The 23,054-nt window shown below is 43.3% G+C and overlaps 1 protein-coding gene across 2 annotated transcripts in view; it reads left to right on the forward strand.

Annotated features, from left to right (window-relative positions):
- The first annotated feature begins 386 nt into the window (after nucleotides 1-386).
- Nucleotides 387-23,054, forward strand: part of THBS4 (thrombospondin 4) — a 553,455-nt gene continuing 530,787 nt past the window's right edge. For both annotated transcript variants that reach the window (XM_042450123.1, XM_042450124.1), the window contains exons 1-2: nucleotides 387-695; nucleotides 16,068-16,271. In XM_042450123.1, coding sequence (XP_042306057.1) covers nucleotides 599-695; nucleotides 16,068-16,271 — 301 coding nt within the window. In that variant the 5' untranslated portion in view covers nucleotides 387-598. The remainder of the gene's footprint in view (nucleotides 696-16,067; nucleotides 16,272-23,054) is intronic.

Consider the following 23,054-nt stretch of genomic DNA (forward strand, 5'->3'; position numbering starts at 1 on the left):
TCTTTCAGGGAGTCTCTACAAAACCTCTCTACAAGATAAAAAGCATCTGGCTAAGCCTGGGGGTTATATAAATGGCAGGCTTCTTGGTGAGGCTCCAAGGGAAGGTCTTTGGGGCATCCTGGACAGAGGGAGGTTGCAATGGAGGGCCTGTCCGGGAAAAGGAGGACCTGTGGCCATTCTTGTTGATCCCATTTGGGGGACACCTTTGTAACCAGGGATCACTGGGAGATCTGGCTTGCCTTTGGCCAGAGACCTAGCCTCCAGATGCCCCTGGGGCTGGGGGGAGCCGATCACTTTTTGTGGGGGAATGGTTCTTCCCTCCCCCTTGCTCTCCTTTAGCTCCTCCTTCCTTCCTCCCCTCTTCCTTTCCTTTGGCTGCTCTGAGCCTTTGCTGATGCTGGAGCTCAGTGAGCGCCTTCTTGCCTTTGCAACAGGTAGTAGCTCCTTCCCTCCCTCCCTGCTCTCTCTGCCTGCTTCCATGCCTTTCTCCTAAACCCTGGCCCAGCCCTCTCCATCCGGACCCAGGCAGCAAGAGGCACCAGGGAGGCTCTTCCAGGCAAGGACCACCAGCCATCAGAGCGCCTCGATCGCGGGAAGGATGGAGCCCCTGGCCAGACGCAGAGCCGCCTTCTTGCTTTTGCAGATCGCCTTGCGCCTCACTCCCGCCTTGGGCGCCCAGCCTCCGGCCCCCCAAGGTAAGCAGGGGAGGGGGGCTTCCTTGCCTGGACGGGGAGGCATCCCTTAGCGCTTGGCTCCAGGATCCCCCCCCCCTCTTGATACCAAAAACCAGGGATACAAGGGCATCATGAAACGGTGTCCCTTACATCAGTCAGTTTATTTCCTTCGACCAAAGTTAGGTGTCCCTTATAAAAAGTGGCTTGCTTTTGGAATTGATAGTATTTTTCAAGATTTTCAAATCGCAGGTGGTTGAATCCCTTGATTTAAAAACTCCATGGATAGAGAGGACCCTCTCTAGATACCAAAAACCCAGGGATGCTCAAGTCCCATTCCATACAATGGACTTTATCACACTGGGGCTAATTTTGGCATTAAAGAGAGATTAAAGTGCATTTAAAGCATCCTGCAAATAAAGCACAAATGGTGAATAATTGCGCAAATGATTATCATGCACAATTCCACAAATAAAGTGATATCAGATATCGTTGTTTGAAATTGTTTCGCCTAATTATGCGATTTTTCTGGGATATTCAGAAGATAAACTCCCAATCTTCTTTGTGTGATAAACTCTAATGGCATCATGAAATAGTGTCCCTTATATCAATCAGTTTATTTACAGTCTTCCTTCAACCAAAGTTAGGGGTCCCTTATATAAAGTGTCTTGCTTTTGGAATGGATATTATTGTTCAAGATTTTCAAGCCGTGGGTGATTGAATCCCTAGATTTTAAAAAAATCCATAGATAGAGAGGACTCCCTCTAGATACCAGAAGTCCATGGATGCTCAAGTCCATCCCATACAATGGCATCGTGAAATGGTGTCCCTCATCTAAAATGGCAAAATCAACATTTGCTTTTGGGAATCTATATAACTTTTGAATATTTTGAAGCTGTGGATGGTTGAAATTGTGGATAAAAAAAAATCCGTGGCTACGGAGGACACTCTCCAGATACTTATAGATGCTCATATCCTATTCCATATAATGGCATAATGAAATGGTGTCCCTTCTATAAAGTGGCTTGGTTTTGGAATTTATATTATTTTTGAATATTTTCAAGCTGCGGAGGATTGGATCCATGGATTAAAAAACCACAATGAATCTAGAGGGCCAACTGTATCATTCTCACCCAAGAAAGAGGGACAAGAAAAGGTGTTCCCAGAATAGAGATTCAGAGATTATTATTATTATTATTTGCCTAGATCCCCCTCCCCTCCAACTTTTTGTTGACATTGGTTTGCTGGGTTTCTCTACTTGAAGTTTGCAAAGAAAAGAAAAGCAGAGGAAGAGAATGGGACTAGGTGGCCGAGGAGAATTCCCAACAGGATTCAGGAGTGTTTATTGTCCAGAGAAAGGAGTTTGATGGGAAACACATGGCAGCCCCCAAAGATCCTCAATCAGTGTTCCTCCTCCCTCTTCCTGCTGGAAGTGAAGAGGAAAACACACAGACACCAAAGCACCCCTTAAATTTATTCATCAGACTTAGCAAGGAGGTTAATTTTGGAAGTAATCTTTTGCCAGGATCAGGAGAGTACTTCCAGAAATAAATTCTGCCTTAGGGAGTTTCTTTTGAATTAAAGTTTTGATTCAGCAAAATCAGAGCTGCAAGGTTTTTCATGACAGACTTTTCTCATTAAGGAATTCCTTTAGAATAAAAGATTACAAAGGTGTTTTAATTTGAAGTCTACTGCCTGAATTTATGCAAACAAATGTTAACTGATTCTTGTGGAGAATTTCTTACCTTGAAAAGGTTCTGGAGGACAAGGACATATTTACATTTTTTCTTTTCTTCAATTTTTTAAAATCTCTTTTCCCGTGCTTCTCCTTTTTGGTCTGGACTGAAAAGATTAACAGGTTTATAAATCTAGCGTCCTTTTTGTGTCTATGCATGAGAAATATTACAATTTTATAGTAAATGTATTAATCTTTAAGTCATCACAGTACTCCTTGTTGCTTTTGCTGCAACAAACTACAAATGAATGTGATCCATTTCTTCATTCAGTTAAAAAAAAAATACCAGAGCTTTAGCTATGAAAATATGCTATCTGAATATAAACAATTTTATGTGTATCTCTAACAATAACTTTAAATTTATTTTTCAAAAATAAATGATTGATTATATTACCAAAATTCTCCTCAGAAGTGAATGAAATAATGAACTTCTGAAATAATTCGGAACTGGATTATTTAGTTTAATGGGACTTACTCCCAGGTAAGCCTCCTTACAGGATTGCAGCCTTTGCTGACGGCATCAATCCAAAACACACTTATTGGAGCATGTCCCATTGAACACAGTGAGATTTATTTCTGAGAAAACATGCATATGTTTATACTGTGATATATTTTAATTAAAAATTATACCCTGCTTTGTTTTGTAAAAATGACCCAATCAATCAAACTCAAATGAAACAAACCAATACTGTAGGAAGTGTCCAATGCAATACAACAAAGGGAAGGACAACAAGAACAAAAAAGAACAGCAAATACGAAAGTCATCATACCCAGCAGAAACAGGAGTAAAAGCCCAACCAGAATAAAGAAACAAAATTTTAGTTTCTCCAGAAGGCTACTTGGAAGAGGATGGATTTTGCCTGATGATGAGAGCCATGTAATGTCTAAGCCCTGGGAAGTAAGGGTGACCACTTATGCCCTGGCAAACAGAAAACGCATCACCCAGAAAGAGGTCAGAAAAGACACAGATCTTCATAAACTTTGTATATGTTAATTTATACATAGAGGTGTCCATTTATAAATAAATGCTGTAATTTAAACAAAATACTGTAGATCTCACTGTGCTGGGGAAGGCTGCAAGTTGTTATTGTGTGCCTTTAAATGATTTCTGACTTGTGCTGACTCTAAGGCGAACCTATCATAGGGTTTTCTGGTGCTGAGAGTGTGTGACTTACCTAAGGTCACCCACTGATTTTCCTGGTGGACTGGGGAATTGAACCTTGATCTCCAGAGATTCAGTCCAACCCTCTAACCACTATGCCATGCTAGCTCTACAACATTTTCACAGATAACAATTAGGACACATGTGGTCATGCAGCATCAGAGTGTGTTCAAGATAGCAAAACTGATTAAGAAGGAAGAACTCACAAGCTAGGAGAGCCTGTAGCAGGCCAAGAGCAAGGTTCAGCCTCCTTTTCATCTCCCCTGCTAAGTCAGTTGAGAGCAAACTTCTTTTACCCTTGGAACCCAGATTGAAGTAACATCTGAAGTAAGCCCAAATGATGGAGGAAAGTAGGAGTGGAGACAAAAATGGGAACATTTTAAAAGCAACTGAAAAAATGAGACAACAGAGGATTAATAGGACTGCCTCTGACAAACTGGGACAGTTGGAAGGTATGAGATTGTGTTTGAGTGACTTAGGTGCTGTCAGGATGCTACTCTCTATCCAGGGTCTTTATTCTCCTTTCTTAGAGTTCACCCTTAAACTGAATTTCAAATAGAGAGTGCCAGTGATGTCACTAGCTAGGGTGTCACCCAGTGTGGAGGGTGTTACACAGGAAGGGCACCTGTTCACCCCTCCTGTTGCTCCATCACTGACCTTCCATCCCAGGGAGTCAGCCCAGCAACAGAGCAGCCGGGAAGGCTGTGCGTTTATTCCTCCTGCCCCAAAGGGGAAGGAGGGCCCAACCAGGTGTCACCCCTCCTCTGAGGTGTCACCTGGTGTAGTCTACACCCTCCACCCCAGTGATGCCACTGGAGAATGTTTGCCAATACAGAAGACTCTCCTTTGACAGCCATTCAAATGAGGTATTGCCTTCTGTAAAGTAGGACACATGGTCAGTTTATGTGGAGAGCATTTTACAAAGTTCAACTAAAAAGGATGCATCTTCAATCTGCAAAACTGTCCAGAGAAGATTTCTGATGTCGATTAGAACACTTCTATTATCATTGTGATATTGCCTTTGTAAGCTGTAGATGTAGGAGGTTACCACAGGCAACTTATCCCATCTTTTCCCTGATGGGACACATGTGCAGTTAATTGTCAATGATGGATCTTATTGCATTCTTCCCTGGCCAGGCGTATGCAGCCCATATGCAGCCTATATGTAACCCATGCTTGTCCTGTGGCATTTCAAAAATTGGATTTTTCTATTTTTGAAAAGCTGTGGAATAAGCCTGGGTTGCATATGGGCTGCATACTCCCGGCTATGGGAGAATATGATAAGATCTGTCACTGACAGTTAAATGCACATATATCCCATTGGGGGGAAAAAGATGGGATAAATCATGTGCTATAATCTCCCGAAACAAACTGGAGCAGTGGTTTTCAACCTTCCTAATGCCGCAACCCTTTAATACAGTTCCTCATGTTGTGGTGACCCCCAACCATAAAATTGTGGTGTCACGGTTCCTAAGACCGTCGGAAATATGTGTTTTCCAATGGTCTTAGGCGACCCCTGTGAAAGGGTTGTTCGAACCCCAAAGGGGTCATGACCCACATGTGAGAACTGCTGAAGTAGAGAGTTAAGTTCCATTGAGTTCAGTGGCACTTACTTCTGAATACAAATGTTAAGGACTATGCTTCTGGAGATACTTTGTTACTAACTGCTGGAGACTGTTGCACTTTGGGCCTATCATGAGAAGACATGACTCACTAGAAAACATAATAATGCTTAGAAAAGTTGAAGACAGTATGGATGAATAGATTCAATCATTACAGATTACAGATGGATAGACTCAATCAAGGAAGCCACTGGCCCTGAGTCTGCAAGACCTGAGCAGGGCTGTTGATGACAAGATGACTTGGAGGTCTCTTATTCATGAGGTTGCCATAAGTCAAAGTCAACTTGACTGCAGTTAACAACAACAAAGGGAGAGGGATTCTTTAAGGCTGAAACAGTAATATTAAATGTTTTGGTCCCACGAGTCATCTAAACAGGTCACTGTGGAATGGGGTAGGAATGTTTCTTTTTCTCTGTGTGGACACGGCTGCTGTCTCTGTGGCTCATTTGCATCTCTCCCTCCATCCCATCGCTATTTAATGAGTGTAGATGCTCCTCTGGAATGTGGCAGCGGGCAGGAGCAGGTTTTTGAATGAAGCTTAAGGGGCTAGCAAACAGCCTCTTGTGACTCATCCAAAATAAGACATTTGTGCACAGAACCTCAAGTCAAGTGCATACATCAGCAACAGGTTTCCAGCCTCATATTTTGGGACTGTGGCTGTAGATCACCTCAAAGAAGTTTGGAATGAGAAAATTATTGTCCACTTTGGCTGCATCTGCATTGCATAAATAATCCCGGTTGGCACCACTTTAACTGCCATGGTTCAATATTATTGAGTCCTGGGAACTGTAGTTTGTTCTGGCACCAGATCTCAGAAAGTTAAATATCTAATAAAACTAGAAATCCCAGAATTTCATAGCAGTGAGCCATGGCAGTTAAAGCGGTGTCAAACTGCATTATTCCTGCAGTGCAGATGCAGCCTCTGAGGTCTTTTTTCTGTTTTGCTTTACCTTAATTGCTTCATTATGCCTTCCTAAATATGGAGTACAGACAATGTTTAGCAGTTGTGAAGAGGAAATACAAGGCACTTGAAAGTAGAGAAGTGAAGGAAATTTGGAAAGAATGAAGGCAGAAACACAGAAGGGGAGGAGAGAGTATTTAAGAACAAAGCACAATTCAAAGGATTTTTAAAGGGCATGGGAATTTAACCTGTAATTTTCAGGATAACAGCTGTACCTCAGTTAATGGAGTAGATGTGTTCCTGGGTATTACTTAACACAAAATTTGGTACCAGATGCAGAAATAACATGGAAAGAATAAGAATATGTTCCTACACTTACAAAAGAAGAGTAATTCAACATGTTTGAGCAATTTTTTTATTCAAAACTAACAATATGCACCTGTAAAAAGAAACCAGGTCAGGTGGGCCTTGCACAAGTTTTTTTTTAAGGAACTTTCTATAGACCACTTGAAAGGTTTTTCCAAAATGAATTCAAGAATTTCTTTTTATTTCATGAGCCTCCATTTTTCTTAGGATCTTCATTTTGACAGCTAGATCTACTTTGTTTTTGTTTTTTTAAACATGCTTGGGGCATCTAGTAAGGCAACCTTACCTAACTTCTCTATTTCTCTATTGTTTGCTCTTTACTCATACTCAGTAAGGGATTCTTGAGGCAGTAACTGTTTGTCTTGCCTGGTATAGGTAAGCACATACAGCTACATAAGAGTAAAGTAGAATCCTATTCTTTGGAGATTTTCACATGGGAACGGGATAGGGACGAGATTGCTCCCCTGACCTTATCCCCTCCTTAAACCATCCGAGACTGCGATGGCACAAAAGGCTTTCAAATCATAGTATCAATTCTGTCATTAACCTGGCATTAAAGTGGCATTGCATTAACGTGAAATTCCATTACTTGTCTGGCAGATCTTTTGCAGTAGTTGCAGGGGGTCAGACTTCTTCTCCTGTTCCCTTATCTGTTGGAATTCCCCAGGGCTCTGTTCTGGGTCCCCTTCTGTTTTCTCTCTACACACTGTCCTTAGGTAAACTCATCAGCTCTTTTGGCTTTTCCTACCATCTGTATGCCGATGACACCCAGCTGTATCTTTCTGCCCCTGACCTTTCTCCAAGGCTTGAACAGCAAGTCTCGTCTTGCCTTACAGCTGTCTCGCAGTGGATGCGCCATCGGAGTTTGAAGCTCAACATGTCCAAGACGGAGCTTCTTGTCTTTCCTCCTAAGCCCACCCTTCAACACTCCTTTTCTGTCTCTGTGGACAACATTTCTATTCAACCAGTCCAGCAAGCCCGCAGTCTTGGTTTTATCTTTGACTCTTCTCTGTCGTGTATCCCTCAGATCCAGACCACAGCAAAGGCTTGTAGATTCTTTTTGTACAATATTGCCAAAATCAGACCATATCTCTCCACCTCTACTGCCAAGATCCTGGTCCATGCCCTAGTGATCTCACGACTGGATTACTGTAACGTCCTCCTGGCTGGGCTTCCTCTTTCTCACCTTTGTCCTTTAATCTCTGTCCAGCATTCAGCTGCATGCATTATCACTTCCACCCACCGCTCTGACCACATCTCCCCTGTGTTGGCATCCCTTCACTGGCTCCCCCTCCCTTTCCACATTCAGTATAAGCTCCTGCTGTCCACGTTTAAAGCCCTCCATGGACTGGCCCCTCCTTACTTATCAGACCTTCTTTCTCCTCACCTTCCCATCAGGGCCCTCCGTTCTGGTAGTCAAGGGCTCCTGTCTCAGCCCAGGATTTCCTCTGCCCCATCCCGGATTCGCCCCTTTTCACTCGCTGCCCCCTCACTCCTGGAACCTTCTTCCCCCACAAGCAAGAGCCATCACTTCTTTAACCAGCTTCAAAATGGAGTTGAAAACCATCCTGTTCAAAGAAGCCTTCCCAGGCATTGCATAATTGTCGCTTACTATCTGATGTTCTTTTGTTGCCTGTTTATCGATCCATTTCCTGTATTGCTATGTATTGTATATGTATTATCCTACTTGAGAGTATGTATTTTCCCTGGAAAATGATTAACCTTCCATTTTGAAGCCAAGCCCTCCCTTCAGTCCATCTGCCTTGGTCCAGGCCTCAGAGGTAGAGAGGAACTGCTGGACCTCTTACCCTTTCCCGCCACCACTCCCTTCTCCTTCTGTGTCATGTCTTTTTAGATTGTAAGCCCGAGGGCAGGGAACCGTCTAACTAAAAAGACTGCATGTACAGCGCTGTGTAAATTTACAGCGCTTCATAAATAAAGGTTAATAATAATAATTAATGCAAAATGCTGGCCAATGTCACTTGAATGGCAGTTAATGGTGGTGTGATAATGATGGGATCTGTGTGACTTCATCTGAAAGCCTTTTGTGCAATTGCCATCATTCACTCTTCCTGGATGGGATGTACGAATCCTGTCTGAAAATCCTTCCCGCGATCGCACGGGAAGGATGGGAACATGATCACTTGTCTGATAATCCTCTTCCTATTCTTCCTATTTTAAACTTTATTGCATTATTGCTATACATTGCTACAGCCTGATACTGAAAATCTGTGTTTCCCCAGCCCTTCTTCACCATCCTCCCAATGTTAATGCTACTAAAAAAAATTATTCCATCTAGGCAGAGGACAACAAGGAAAAGAGAAGCTGGTCTGGCATAAAAACCTTTGTAAAAAGGAGCTTCTTTGTTAACTCTATGCCTGTATTACTTAATTATTATGAGTTTAAGTACTAAGCTATATCTTTAAAAGCTCCTTAATATTGCAGATGAAAAGACCTCAAGCTAATGTTCTCCCCAATAAATGCAGGACATGAGTCTAAAAAACTGCCTTCTTGTATCTAAATATTAAAAAAAATATATTGTATCTAAATCCATCCAAAGTGATGCAGCTGAAAATGTTATCTCTGTCTTTAAAATTAGTGTATTACATGTGGTTAAGTTATCTGAATTATGACTTTAATTTTCAATACGATTCTTCACAACCATTAATAGCTACTATGGAAAAGGATATCCTCCTCTCCCTCCCCACCACATATATACTTTGCTTTGAGAAGTTCATTCAGAAAATATTGAGCTTCTTTTTCTAAAGATGCCAAACTGTGTCCGAGTGATCTCTGGATTGTGTGAACAATTGGTTTAATTCACTGAGGGAAGTCATGCATTCTGTGTACACTTGCAAGCTTACATGTTTTTGTAGGTGCTCCATTCTTCTGTGTCAATTAGCTTCTGATAGTGTCAGCAGCTAGTTATTCTGACAAATATGGCCACAACAATTTAGTACATCATCTTTGTGTCTCTTCGGTAAATGGCTTATCTGGAGAAAGATGAGAAATTTACCGCTTCTCTGCTTCCTCAGTTTTCATTGGTCCAGATAGATGGTTAAATTCTCCACATTACTAGACAAGATGTTACAGATGGCCCACTTTGATACTGGCCATGGTAATTTGTCACTTAGTAAAGTGTCTATGTTGGCTGGAAGATTTTGGAACTGGCAGTCCAAACTAGTAACTTTTCCAAACGGTATTTTGCAAGCCATAGTCCTTGTTTCACACAGTGATGACAACATGGTTGAAGAATATAGTGTGTGCGCTTCTCCTATATTACATACATAAATGTGCAACAATGCAGTGGTATCACCAGGGGGATACAGGGGGTGCAGTCTGCAATGGTGACACACCAAAAGAGGGGTGACACCTGGGGGTAAGAAGGGATGAGCATGCCCTTCCAGGGTTCACCAAGGAGACAGCTTCCTCTCAAGGAGGAGACTGTCCTTGCAGCAGAGGAGAAGGGCAACCATACCCCTTCAGGCTTTGTCGAGGTGGAAGTTCTCCCCTAACAAGGGAGCTGCAATGTCAGCAAAGCCTGGAAGAACAAGTGTACCCTTCAGGTTTCGTTGCAGTGGTGACTCCCTCCTCAAGAGGAGGCTGCTGCCACGGCAGAGAATAAGGGTGAGAGCACCCATTAGTCCCCCTGGCAGCCCTCTCCCACGCCGAGGTGGGGATGCCATTGCATAGATGTTCTATATGGATGCCCATGAAAGTCTAATTTGCATCACCCAGTCCTTTTTTTAAGGAGAAAGAATCACACGTGAGTAGTTCATAGTTAGGGCTGCCCCAATTCATTGTGTTATGTAAAGTGAAGAAAAAGATGGCACTCCTTCCTGTTCCATATACTGAGACAGTGTCCTTCACTACCCTTGAGAGCACCTGGCTAAATTAGTGGAGATAGAGGAAGCTACATGGCATGCAGCCCTAACACACAGCTCTCCTACCTGATGATGATGATGATGATGATGATGATGATAATATTTTATATATCCCGCCTCTCCCTATGGATCACACATTCTTGCATCATACCTTCTTTGGTGGAAAGGAAGAATATACATTACCTCCACTGCCATACAATGATTATTACCCCTTGGTTGAGTATGAATGCAGAATAAAGAGAAGGACTTCCCTGCTTCTCTCCCCACTTTCTTTGCCTCTCCTCAGGATCTGTCTTTAAGTCCTTAAATGTATGCACTCCTATGTTTTGCTTGTTGTTGTTGCTGTTGTTGTTGTGTTCCTTCAAGTCATTTCCAACTTATGGCGACCCTAGGGTGAACCTATCATGGGTTTTTTTGGGGGGGGGGGGGTGGCAAGGTTTGTTCAGAGGAGATTTGCATTGCCATCCCCTGAGGCTGAAAGAGTGTGACTTGCCCAAGGTCTCCCAGTGAGCTTCATGGCCAAGCTGGGAATTGAACCTTGGTCTCCAGAGTCGTAGTCCAACACTCAAACCAGTACATCACACTGGCTCTTGTGTTTTGCTCTCTTTTGCACCCTTTTGCAAATTATTTGGCCGTGGCTCTCTGTTGCCTTTTCATGTGGCACTTTCAATACGCAAAGAGTGTTGTAACTTCATCTATTTAACAAGCCCATTCTTCAACAAAGTACCCACCCAGTGGAATTGTTCTTTGTGGCTAAATCCAGAGTGTCTCCACACAGAGCCAGAAATAAGTCCAGTGTGCTGTGAAAAATGAACCACCAACAGTGGAAGCTTCCAGGCAGCATGTTTTCCCCCATATCAACAGAGTGGCTTACATCAGAGTACAGCTTGGTCATGGAAACAGCACCATGTTAATCCCTGAAAAAATAAGAGTTTAATCTGGTTCTTGGCATTTTCATAAAGTCACATAGGTTTAGTTTGAAGAGCTATATTCCAAAAAGATCTCATTTTAATCTGGCGGTAATTGAGAATATCTTTCAAATTATTTCAGAAGTAATATATAATCAATAAATAAATTCACAAAAATAGTCACACAGAACATGATCCTAGCCAAAACTGAGTACGTTTCAGTCCCATTGATTTCAGTAGGAGAGATAACTGCATGCTTATGTATCCCCCCCCCCCCCCGAAATCAGTAGGAGACTGACAGGACTTGTTTAATGTTGGCTCTCATATCATTGTACACTTTCAAGTGTAACATTGACTCTACATGATGGTATATAAAATGTGGAACATTCTGCTTTCCTAATGTTGTTTACATCAAATCTTAAGGCACAGTATCTATAAAAGTGCCATTTGTAGTACACCACTATTCCCCCCCCCCCCCCGAATGCCTGCCATTTCTTCTTTGAAAAAAATAAAATACTTAATTTCTTCTTGCATTGAAAGAAGAGCCTGTGGTATTCATGAACAAGGGTGTAGCCATGGGATGGTGGAGGCAAACTGAAGGCATTGCCTCCCTCCCCAGTAGGGCAGCATCCTTATTCCCTGATCTGGTTTGTCTGAATTAACGTTCAGTTTGTTTGCTTTCATCCAGTCCATTATTAACAGCAGACATTGCTTACTGAGACAGCATCCTTGGAATCAGATGGAAAGGAGAGATACTGGGTGACATCAGTATATTGGTGACACCAAATCCCAAACCTCTGGATTACATTTCCCAGAGATTTCTTGCAGATATTAATAAATAATAAATAAATAAAATCTTTATTTCTATCCCGCCCTTCCAAGAAGATCAGGGCAGCTTACAACAGTGCAACAAGTGCACACAAATACAAAGTTAAAAGCACATAAACATCAATATACAAAGTAAAAACAGCAATAAAAGCCCCATAGCCCGTCCTCATGGCCACGGAAGAGGAGGGGAGGCCCACAGGATCTTAATCGGGGAATGCCTGCTTAAATAGGAAGGTCTTGAGATCCTTCCTAAATTGGGCCAGGGTAGTAGATGAGCGGAGCTCGGAGGGCAGCGTGTTCCAAAGGGCTGGGGCAGCTGTAGAAAAGGCCCTTCTAGAAGTAGAAGCTAACCTAGCCCCAGGCACCTTCAGCAATTGCTGCCCAGATGTTCTGAGGGTGCGAGGCGGATTGTATGGGGAGAGGCGGTCCTTTAGGTATCCTGGGCCCAAGCCATTTAGGGCTTTGTAGGTAATAACCAGTGCCTTATATTGAGCTCGGAAGTGGATGGGCAGCCAGTGAAGGTCTTTAAGTACAGGTGTTATGTGGCTGGTCCTGGATACGCCAGTGACCAGCCGGGCTGCCATATTCTGTACCATTTGGAGCTTCCGAGTTTGGTATAAGGGTTGCCCCATGTAGAGTACATTGCAGAAGTCCAGTCTCGAAGTTACCAGAGCGTGTACCACAGTTTCTAGGTCCCTCCGGTCCAGGTATGGGCGCAGCTGGCGAATCAGCCGGAGCTGATAACAAGTGCTCTTGACCGTCGCATTCACCTGAGCAGTCAGATGAAGTGACGAATCAAGAAGCACCCCCAAACTGCACACGGAGTCCTTCACAGGGAGCGTGACCCCGTTCAGGACAGGTGGAACCCCCGCCATTCCCGGACCGGGGGAACCTATCACTAGTACCTCCGTTTTCTCTGGATTCAGTTTGAGTCGGTTTTCCCTCATCCAGCCCATTACTGACTCCAGACAGGCCACGAGAGGAGAGACGCCATCCCCGGTCACTGCATCAGTCGGAGACATAGAGAAAATGATTTGGGTGTCATCAGCGTACTGATAACCCCGCGCCCCATGTCTCCAGATGATCTCTCCCAGCGGTTTCATGTAAATGTTAAATAGCATGGGAGACAGAATGGCTCCTTGAGGGACCCCAGTTTTAAGGGCCCGCTCGCTGGAGCACACGTCTCCCAGCTGCACCATCTGGGACCTCCCAGAGAGGTAGGACCGGAACCACTGGAGCGCAGTGCCCCCGATTCCCACCTCAGCCAGGCGTCCCAGAAGGATACCATGGTCTATGGTATCGAAAGCCGCTGAGATGTCCAAGAGCACCAACAGGGACACGCTTCCCCGGTCAGCGCTCAGACGGAGATCATCGACCAAGGCGACCATGGCCGTCTCAACCCCGTGACCCGCCCGGAAGCCAGTTTGAAATGGATCCAGATAATCCGTTTCATCCAAGACCGTCTGAAGCTGGAGCGCAACCGCTATTAAACAGTTTTGGGGGACCAAACTGAGTCCTGAGGAACCCTGCAAACCAACAGCCAGGGCATTGAACAAGAATCCCCCTACAACACCTTTTGATTTCACCCCTTCAAGAAGGACTGAAATCACTGCAGAAGAGTGCTTCCAAAATTCATCCCACAGAGGTGGCCAAGAAGGATACAATGGTCGGTATCAAAAGTCTAGTAGAACCATCAGGAACATGTTCCTCCATCCAGTTCCCTGTGTAGATCATCCAGCAAAACTCTCTCCATCCCATAAGTAGGCCTGAAGCCAGATTGAAATGGATCTAAACAATCTGTCGAGACCATTTTCATTGTTTCACTCTCTGCAATGTTAGAAATTTGGGAAAGGAAGGAAAATTTCATTTCGGGGAGCAGAAATTTTATCTAGGGGCAATGTCTGTGTTTTGTCCCCACTATATCTACCCTCTTCCTCATGACTCTGCAGCCTTATGTCTTGGCAGATGGTGATGTTTTTCCTTCTCATCCCACCCACTATACACACCCCAATTCTAGAACTCACAGACACACAGAAAACATCATGCACATAGCCCCGATCACACAGTTCAAGAAGAATCTATTTTGGGCCTGTGGCTGCACCTATTCAGAAGTTATATTTATACAGATACTGATCAATGCCTCAGTATAAGGTAGCCTTCTGTATTAATCTATTTTCTTATTCCATGACTCAGAGGTTTTTGGTGAGATAGTTTGTCAAAAACCCTTTTAAATGGAGGGTCCATAGCTCAATGGTCTGCATCAGCACTGCAGAAATAATCCAGTTTGATACCACTTTAAGTGCCATGGCTCAATGCTGTTAGGCTTGCCATAACCCGGCTGCACCCGTGTATTTCCTGTTTTGGGGGGCCCCGGGCCCCTCCTGGCACGGGTGCAGCCCAAAAACCGGGACCCCCCCCAGTTGCAGCCAAGTTGCTGCGGCCTGAAGGCTTCGCTGCCTTCCTCCTCCGCCTTGGGGAGGCAGGGAGGAAGAGGAGGACAGCGAGGCCTGCCTGGGGTGGAGGAGGCGCCTCCCCGCGCACCCGCACCACCCTCCTCCTCCGCCCCCTCGCCCCCAGGCTTCACGCCCGCCCGCAGCATACAGCAGTGCCTCTTGCGCGCAGGGAGGAGGAGAATAGGGGGCGGAGGAGGCGGGGGAAGGTGGCGTGCCCGCGTGGGGAGGCAGGGAGGGTGGCACGCCCATGCGCAAGAGGCGCTGGCTCCGTCCGCCTTTGCCTCCCTGCGCGGCCGTGCCACTCACCTCCTCCTCCTCCGCCCCCTCTTCTCCAGCAGGCTGCGTGGCCGCGTGGAGGACAAGGCAAAGCTGGAGGCGGTTTGCCTCCTGCGCACAGCCGCGCGCCACCCTCCTCCTCCACCCCGTCCGCCCCAGCCCCCAGGCGAATGGAGGAGGGGGAGAAGGAGGAGGAGGGGGAGGAAAAGGAGGAGGGGAAGGAGTGGCCAGAGAGGCCTCAAGGTGGGGGTTTTTTTGGTGGGGGTGTGTGTGCTTTTAATGCTAACAAGTCTCCCTTACTTTGACAGTGATAGTGTAGTGGTGATGATGATGATGATGAAGATATGAGTGGGTCATCTTGAGAGGCATGCATGCACTGTTTCAGAAGCTGAGAGAGTGTGACTTTCCAAAGTGCCTTTTCTGTGTGGTTTTGGTTCTGAGGCAAGGCCAATGTAAATTGCTGTGATTTTTACAAACTCATGCGCAGTGAAGAAAAACCAAAGTCCCTTGACACACACTTCTGAGAAGTACACTTGGTGCAAGAACAGTGAAACCACCTTGACATGTTCAATATGCATAGCCATGTTAAACCATGCTAAGTGTTAAACCCAAGGAGTTTGGTTATGGAATAAGCCTCTGATGCAAGAGGCCATGTTCAGTAAAGCCATGTGAAATGCCCAAATGTGCTGTCGTGTGTGTTTTGGAATGGAGGTCGGGGGTGTTTTGCCAGAAAGGGAAGTCCATTTCTGCCATCTGTCTAGAAATAATGCCCAAATGTCCTCCATTTTGATCATGCCTAAGAAACAGGCATTTATATTAACATTTTTTTTTTAAAAAATCAATTTTTTCGTGTGTCCTCCATTTTAAAAAAATGTGTCCTACATTAGAAAATTTGTCCTACATTTGTCCTACATTTGTCCCAGTTTGGAGGTCCTGACTTATGGCAACCCTAAATGCTGTGGAATTCTGGGAAGTGTAGTTTGTTGTGACACCAGAACTGCTGTAACAGAGAAGGCTAAATATCTTGCAAAACTATGGTTCCCAGATTTTCCTAACACTGAGACATGGCAGTTAAAGTTGTGTCAAAATTGATTATTTCTGCAGTGTGGATGCAACCTTAGAGGAAGATGTGACTTCTTGCCAAGAGGTCTAGACAACAGTGTTCCTATTCAGTGGCAAGTTCCACCTCAACATTTTGTTGCAGGTTCCACTTGTATATTATAATCATCAACTTCTTATCGTTCATTTTCTCTCCTTACAGTTTTTGATCTTCTATCTACACCCAACCAGAGGCTAGTAAAAACCTTCCTGCAACAGGCACTGTCTGATTCTACACTGAATGAAGTCTACGTGCTCTCGACATTCAAACTGCAACCCAAAACTACAGCTGTGATATTTGGACTGTATTCCTCTACTGAAAACAAAAAATATTTTGAATTTACAGTGATGGGGCGGGTGAATAAAGGTAAGTTCTATGAAATGAAAATGATGAAAACATATTATGCATTTTCTGTTTAATTATTAAACTTGATTTGGATTCTGTCAGGGATTTATTTATTTACCTTGGGTGGGAATCATGCAGTCCTACAGAAGTTGTTGGACTGCAACTCCCAGCATTTTTTTTAATGTTGGTCATATTGATGAGAGCTGACAGGAGTTATAGTCTAACTACATCTGCAGGGCCCCTGCATTACATTTTAAACTCTTACTTTCTTTGAGGAGTTCAGGTCAATTTTAATTCTTCTCTTCATTCTCTACTCAATTTTATACATGCGGCAACCCTACAAGAGGGTATAAGCTGGAAGAGAGTGACTGGCTCATGATTTGTGTGCCCTATGATTGAGCGAGGATCTCAATTGTAGTGTAGTTTTCTAATTGCTATTCCATACTGGATGGTGGATGAGAGCTTGGAAAATTATGTTTTGGACAGTGGTTCCAAGAATCCCCAGCCCTTGTGACCAGTGGCCATGTTGGCTGTGGGAATTTTCAGATGTCCCCATTGAAGAGAATACTCTTGTTATCCTAAGAATCCATGCAGACAGTCAAAGTAGTTGAGAGGAACTCTCACAACCTGGAATAGCAACCTCACAACATAAAACACAAATACGCAGGCTAAAACCGCATCTGATCAAACATTATTCCAACATCATACAATAAATCTACATCCATATTTACAAATCATTATTACTAAATGTGATAGAATTTTAAATTTAAAAAATTATAGTCGGGCCTCATTATCTGTGGGTTTGCCACCCATGGATTTAAGCATCTGCGAACAACAAGCCCTGTTGTCTCCAATGGCTGCATGAGCACTTTGCACCACCATTAGGGACAACGGGACTTGAGGTCCCAGTTTTTTTGGTATCTCTGGGGTGTGTGTCCAGAATGGATCCCCCCACAGATACCAAGGTCCGACTGTACATTAATTTAAAAAATGTGTGTGTATATGCATGTGCAAAGAGACAGAATTCTGTTTCTAGTTTTCAAAAAGAAGGCTTTTCATGTTAAACAGTGCAGGGAGGGGGATGATGTGGTACGCATGAGCTGGCAGTCATGGTGGGTTCCAGGAGAAACAATTTGCACTCTTTGTGGGGAGACAAAAAAGGTGGTCCAGAGAGTCAGAAGGAAATGAGAGCTTAAAAACAGCCATGGGAGGGTGCACAGTTGGCCCCAAGGCTAGACTTCCAGTTTGGTTTCAAGACTTCTAGAAGTTGGCCAACTTCTCAAAATACTATAAACACTGTGTTCTCCAGTATTAGTCTGAGGGCTGGAAATGTATTTTATAGAGCTTGGAAAAGGCTTCTTTTGGTGTATAAACTTCAGAATCCCCCACCAGCATAGCTACTGGCCATGCAGGCTGGGAGTTCTGGGGGTTCCAGTTGAAAAGAATAAAGTTTCAAAGCTCTGATATTTATTAATGTTAATGCAGTACAGCAGAAAGTGGTTCTCAGTAAATGGACCACCTGTAGTCAGATTCACAGCTTTGTGAATTAATGTATACATTCATATGTTCCATATAATTCAAAAGAAAAATGTATTTCCCCCTTTTCCTTATGAATGATTGCATGAGGTTTCTACAACTCCTGATTGAAATGTGGTAGAATGAAACTTCTATGAAGCCAAGTGGATTCAGTTTTTAGACCTACAGTTCCTCAGCCAACAGGTAGTTTCCCTAAAATATTATTTCCAGGCTCTGGGTGGCTCTTAAGTGTCCCCTATTTGCTCTACCAGCTTGTCACAGTCTTGGATTTTTTTCTGGATTCTTTCTAAGTTTTCGGTGTCTTCTTGGACTACCTCTGTACCTCAGAAACTTCAGTTAATTCAAAACATAGCAACCAGATTGGTTACTGGTACATATAGAAGTGATCATATCACACCAATATTAAAATCATTCTATTAACTGCCAATTAATTTTGGGCAAGGTACAAAATGTTGGTTATTATTTTTAAAGCCCTATATGGTTTGAGTCAAGGTAACCTACAGGATCTCTTCTGCCAGTATTATCTGCCTCATACGCTCAGGTCCTCTGGTGGGCATTTACTCCAGTCAGCCAGGACTAGGTTGGCAACTGCCACCCAGAATTAAAGACCAGTCTCTTCTGCCAGGCCTCTCCAGATGATTTTAAAATTATAAATTTTAAATTATGAATTTTAAACTAAGGACTAATTGTTTTAATATATGTTGGTATTATATGTTATTTTAAGCTGATGTTATGTGTTTTAACTGGTTTATGTTTTAATTGATGTTAGGTGTTTAAACTGATTTTATGTGTTGTATTTTAATCTGTTTTTGTTCCCCACCTCAGTTCATGGGAGAAGTAGATAACAGCAGCAGCAGCAACAACAACAATAGTATTTATAACTTTTAATTTAGTGAACTAAGCATGCTCTAAACGGGTTGCAATGTGTTTAGACAATTGCCTCCCACAAGCTGGGTACTCATTTCACCAACCTGCGGGAGGATGGAAGGTTGAATCAACCTTGGAGCCTTGGGATTGAATTCACGATGTTGCGGCTGCAGTCCCAGCATTTAACCACTGCACACTAGGGTAACAACAAAAATTTCTTACCCACCTCTCCCCGTGGATCAAGGTGGGGATGATGATGATGATGATGATGATATTCTTGAATTGTGATTATAGAATCAATGAATCATTGAGCTGGAAGAGACTTCAAGGGCCATCCAATCCAACTCCCGCCATATAGAAATACACAATCAAAGCACGCTCCAGAGATGGCAATCCAGCCTCTGTTTTAAAAAAAACCTCCAAAGAAGGAGACTCCACCACACTCTGAGGCAGATGTTCAAACAGCCCTTGCCATCATGAAATTCTTCCAATGTTAAGGAGGAATCTCTTTTCCTGTAGTTTGAATCCATTGCTCTGCGCCCTAGTCTCTGGAGCAGCACAACACAAGCTGTCTACTTCCTCAGTATCACATTCCTTCAGATATTTACAGTAAACATGGCTATCATGTCACCCCTTAACCTTCTCTTTCCCAGGCTAAACATACCCAGCCTCTAAATCACTCCTTATAGGGCATGTTTCCAGGCTTTTCACCATTTTGGTTGCCCTTCTCTGGACACACTCCAGTTTGTCAATATACATCTTGAATTGTGTCTTGAACTGGACCCAGTAGTCCAGGTGAGGTCTGAGGAAAGCAGAATAGGGTGGTATTACTACTTCCCTCAGTCTAGACACTACTTCTATTGATGCCGTCTAGGGTCATATTGGCATTTTTAGCTGCAGAATCGCACGGTTGACTCATGTTCAGCTTGTGGTCTTCTAAGGTTCCCAGATCCCTTTCCCTTGTACTCTTGACAATCCAGGTATCAGCTATCCTGTATATGAGCTTTTCATTTTTTCTGCCTAAGTTCAATATCCTACATTTCTCCCTGCTGAAATTTGTTTTGTTAGTTTTGGCTCAACTCTCTAATCTGTTCAAGTCATTTTGCATTTTGATCCTGTCCTCTGAGATATTAGCTGCCCCTCCTAATTTGGGGTCAATTACAAATTTGATAAGCAAGCATGCCCTCTATTCCATCATCCTGCTCATTGATAAAGATGTTGAACAGCACTGGGCCCAGGACAGAACTCTGTGGCACCCCGCTATTCACTTCTGTCCAGGAGGAAGGGGATGAGGAGCCATTGGTGAACACCCTTGGGTTCAGTTGATCAACCATCTGCAGGTCCCCACTTTAAATCTTAGGAGGAGAGGAGGAAACAAGGCCAGTTTTATTGCAATTCTGACATATTTCTTCTGCATTTTACCATCTGTTAGTATATTTGTTGGATTCCACTTTTCAGAGGAATAAGAACATTATCTTATGGTGAGCTGCCTCTTCCTTTTGAGAATACTTTTGAACAGCCTAAAATTCCCTCATTGAGAGATGGAGATTGGCATCTCTCTGTCCAGCTACCTTGGCACTAACAGTGGTGAACAGTTCTCAAAGAACCAAGTCAAAGTCCCCCCCCCTTTTTTTTCCCCCTTTGGGAAATCACTGTTTCAAATTACTGAGGAATTCAATAGATACACGCACAGGCTGCATTCAGCATATGAAAGATAGGAACTTAATTTACTTGATCCCAAAGTTTAGTTCTGACTGTGCAAGATAAACATTCCGATTGCAGAGGCCTTATAAAATCAGCCACGTGACAAAAACTGCTCTTGGCTGAATGGAATGCACTTGTTTAGAGTCATGGTCCTGACTTGTGTAAAGCCCTGCCATGATCTGGTAATGTCATGAATGTACAGCATGAAAGATGGGTGATGTTATCTTCATAGGTGCAGACAACCAATGTGTAATTTGTAAAAGCCTAGTAATAGAAGGTTGCATTCCAGCAAGCAACTGTATCTAAATACATAGTAAATTGCATTTAAAATAGGCTTCCAGTGGCCAGGATTTGGTGCTGTACATCTGTTGGATGTTGCTGCTTCTGCCAGAATCAGCAAGACCCACTCCACCCTACACGTCCATCCCTCATTCACCTTAAAAACCTATTCCAAGGATTTGAAAAACTCTCTGAAGCCGATTTTGATTGCTACAGAGGACCTCAGTGGGAGAGGGAAGGGAAAGAAGTTGTGCTTTCTGCTGGTGTATACCATCAAAGTATGGTAGCAAAGGATATGGTGGCTTAGTGGTTAAGATGCCAGTTCTGATGATCGGAAGGTTGGCAGTTCAAGGCCCAAGTGCTGCAGGATGGGGTGAGCTCCTGTCACTAATCCCAGCTTCTGCCAACCCGGCACTTCGAAAGCATGCAAATACAAGTAGATAAATAGGTACCACTTCTTAGTGGGAAGGTAACAGCATTCGGTGCAATCATGTTGGCCACATGACTACCAGAGTAGTCCTCAGACAATGCTGGCTCTTTGGCTTAGTAACAGAGATGAACATTGTCTCTTACTGTCAGTTACGACTGGAGATTCATGTCATGGGACTACCTTTACCTTTATACCATCAAATACACCACTGGATCTTAAGCCAAGTTTTTATCTACTGTATGTACTCATGCATACATTTAGACATTTTAGTCACAAAAATTAACCCCAAAACTTGGATCTACTTATCCACAGGTCAGTGTATGAGTATGTACTTTAACTTATATCAAAAAAGGAACCATCCATGTCTCTGAGTAGAGTAGAAAAGGCAAGAGTTTAGTCCATCTGGGAGCACCAAAAAGAAGCACCATCTCCTCCATTCTCTCCACTGTGGTGCTGCTTCTGACCTTTTTATTACCTGGTTGGGGAAATGATGGCAGTGGCAGCTCTTTGGTGTGCTTTCCCTCAAAGGAGCGCAGAGGGGAATCGGGCTCTGAAGATTTGAATAAAATATTTGTGCACATTTGCCTGTTTTCTGGGTTAAAATCGGGCAAAGTTATCACATTAAAGTTAGAGGTTATAATCATTGCTAATGTAGATACCATTTTCTTTGCTTTGCCATTTCATCCTTTTTGACATGTGCACATTTTCTTAGCCCAGTCTGCACTTGGATGCCTCCCCCACACATCACACAGCCATCATTCACTGTAGTTTCCTTCTCATCCATTCAGCCTTTAGGGTGAGCACAAACAATTATGCCTGCTGTAATTTTCTAAGTCCTTTAGGCATTGTTTTCCTGTGCGTTGTCCTTTACATCCTTTGTTACATTCCCCTTTTACCCTCTACTTATCCATGGATCATATTAAAATCCAGAATTTTGGTCCCCAAGCCTGCTCTCAATTTATACAAGAAGTTGACTTACAGTTGAATATATATGGTAGTATGCTCCAATGTGGCCCCCTTCAGGTGTGTCAGACTGCAAATCTCATCATCCCTACATATCATAGGCATACTGGCTGGTAAAGCCAAATTAAGGTGGTTGGGACCCTTGAGCAATTCTAAAAGTAGTCCTCCTTTCTGCATATGTGTGTGACCCTTTCTGGGGTGGTGGCACAAGTATTAAATAAATAAGTACAGCACTGTGTAAATTTACAGCGCTTTATAAATAAAGGTTAATAATAATAATAATAATAATAATAATAATAATAGTAAGTATTAAATAAATAGGGTAGGATGTAGTCAAGCTGTTCCGATCTGTCTGTCTGTTCATCCATCCATCAATTTACTGCTGCTCAGAAGTCAGCCTTACTGAATTTAAGAGGATTTACTCTCAAGTAATTGTGAATTGGACTGTAGCATATTAGTTGCATTGATTTCAGTATGAATTAAGTGCCAGAAATGGAAGTCCAATGGTTAGCTTGACATACTTCACTTGGAAATAAGTGCAAGTGCTGAAATTCCTGTTTCAAAGTGTATTGAATCATAATGTGTTTTGGAAAGGACTGAAGAGGGCTTTTGTGTGGAGTCAATGGCCTGTTACAGACTGCCAAAATAAAGCTGCTTCGGGTCTCTTTGGAGGTATGCTATTTAAATGATGCATGGGTCCTAAGAATCCGGAAGCTGCACCAAAGCTGCACTCCAGTTCTTAGGAATGGAGTGTGGCTTTGGCGCGACCTCCAGACTCTTAGGACCCATGCATCATTTAAATAGCATACCTCCAATGAGACCCGAAGCAGCTTTATTTTGGCAGTCTGTAACAGGCCAATGTCTTCTTTCCATATGCAAGTAGATATCAGTAGCAAGCAACATCTTTAAAGGGCCCATCTTCCCTAACAGAACACCCCCTTTTACAATGGTGCCTGCTAAGTCATATGTACATCATCTAAAAATAAAAGACACTTTTTGCTTTCGAAATACGTTTACCTTTCTGC

This window comes from Sceloporus undulatus, chromosome 2 (genome assembly GCF_019175285.1).
Source record: "Sceloporus undulatus isolate JIND9_A2432 ecotype Alabama chromosome 2, SceUnd_v1.1, whole genome shotgun sequence".
In the NCBI taxonomy this organism is placed as follows: domain Eukaryota; kingdom Metazoa; phylum Chordata; class Lepidosauria; order Squamata; family Phrynosomatidae; genus Sceloporus; species Sceloporus undulatus.